This window comes from Alligator sinensis, unplaced genomic scaffold (assembly GCF_000455745.1).
Source record: "Alligator sinensis unplaced genomic scaffold, ASM45574v1 scaffold996_1, whole genome shotgun sequence".
In the NCBI taxonomy this organism is placed as follows: Eukaryota; Metazoa; Chordata; order Crocodylia; family Alligatoridae; genus Alligator; species Alligator sinensis.
Genome location: NW_005842581.1, coordinates 1 through 469, shown reverse-complemented (window position 1 = coordinate 469; position 469 = coordinate 1). Strand labels below are relative to the sequence as shown.

Genomic DNA, 469 nt, shown 5'->3' with positions numbered 1-469 from the left:
CCGCCGCCCGCCCGGCCGTTACAACCGTGGCGCCTGTGACGGCGTTGGGATTCGGCGCGACGCGCGGGGAGGGGTGGGGGCCATGGGTTCCTGACTGGCCCGGGGGAAAAGGGGAAGCGATTCCGGCCGCCCGCCGTTGCCATGACAAACCGTTAGTGACTTCCGCCGCTCTCCCCTGCAGAGCTGCCCCTCAGCCGCCTGCCAGGGCCACCACCCCGCCCCCCCGCTCGGGGCCCCGCCCCCAACAGTCAGAGAGCGGGCGAGCCGGGCAATTGGTTAGAGTATCTGTCAATCTAAGTAGAGGGGTGGGGCGGGGCTCCAATGCGAGGCAAGGGGGCGGGGACTACGATACCCGACAGGGATAAGACTACAGCTCCCAGAATGCCCTGCAGGCAGAGCGGCCAGTCCACGCGTTCGAGGGACTGGGGGACGCAGCTCTGCATTACGGGCATTAGCTCCCTCCCCTGCT

The 469-nt window shown here is 68.4% G+C and overlaps 1 protein-coding gene across 1 annotated transcript in view; it reads right to left on the bottom strand.

The window, feature by feature from the left end:
- CRYZL1 (crystallin zeta like 1) overlaps nucleotides 1–226 on the bottom strand; it is a gene marked incomplete at its 5' end in the record, with an annotated part of 31,994 nt that extends 31,768 nt beyond the window's left edge. The window contains one exon of the mRNA XM_006032642.3: nucleotides 151–226. Within this exon, the coding sequence (XP_006032704.2) occupies nucleotides 151–226 (76 nt within the window). The remainder of the gene's footprint in view (nucleotides 1–150) is intronic.
- Nucleotides 227–469: the final 243 nt, after the last annotated feature.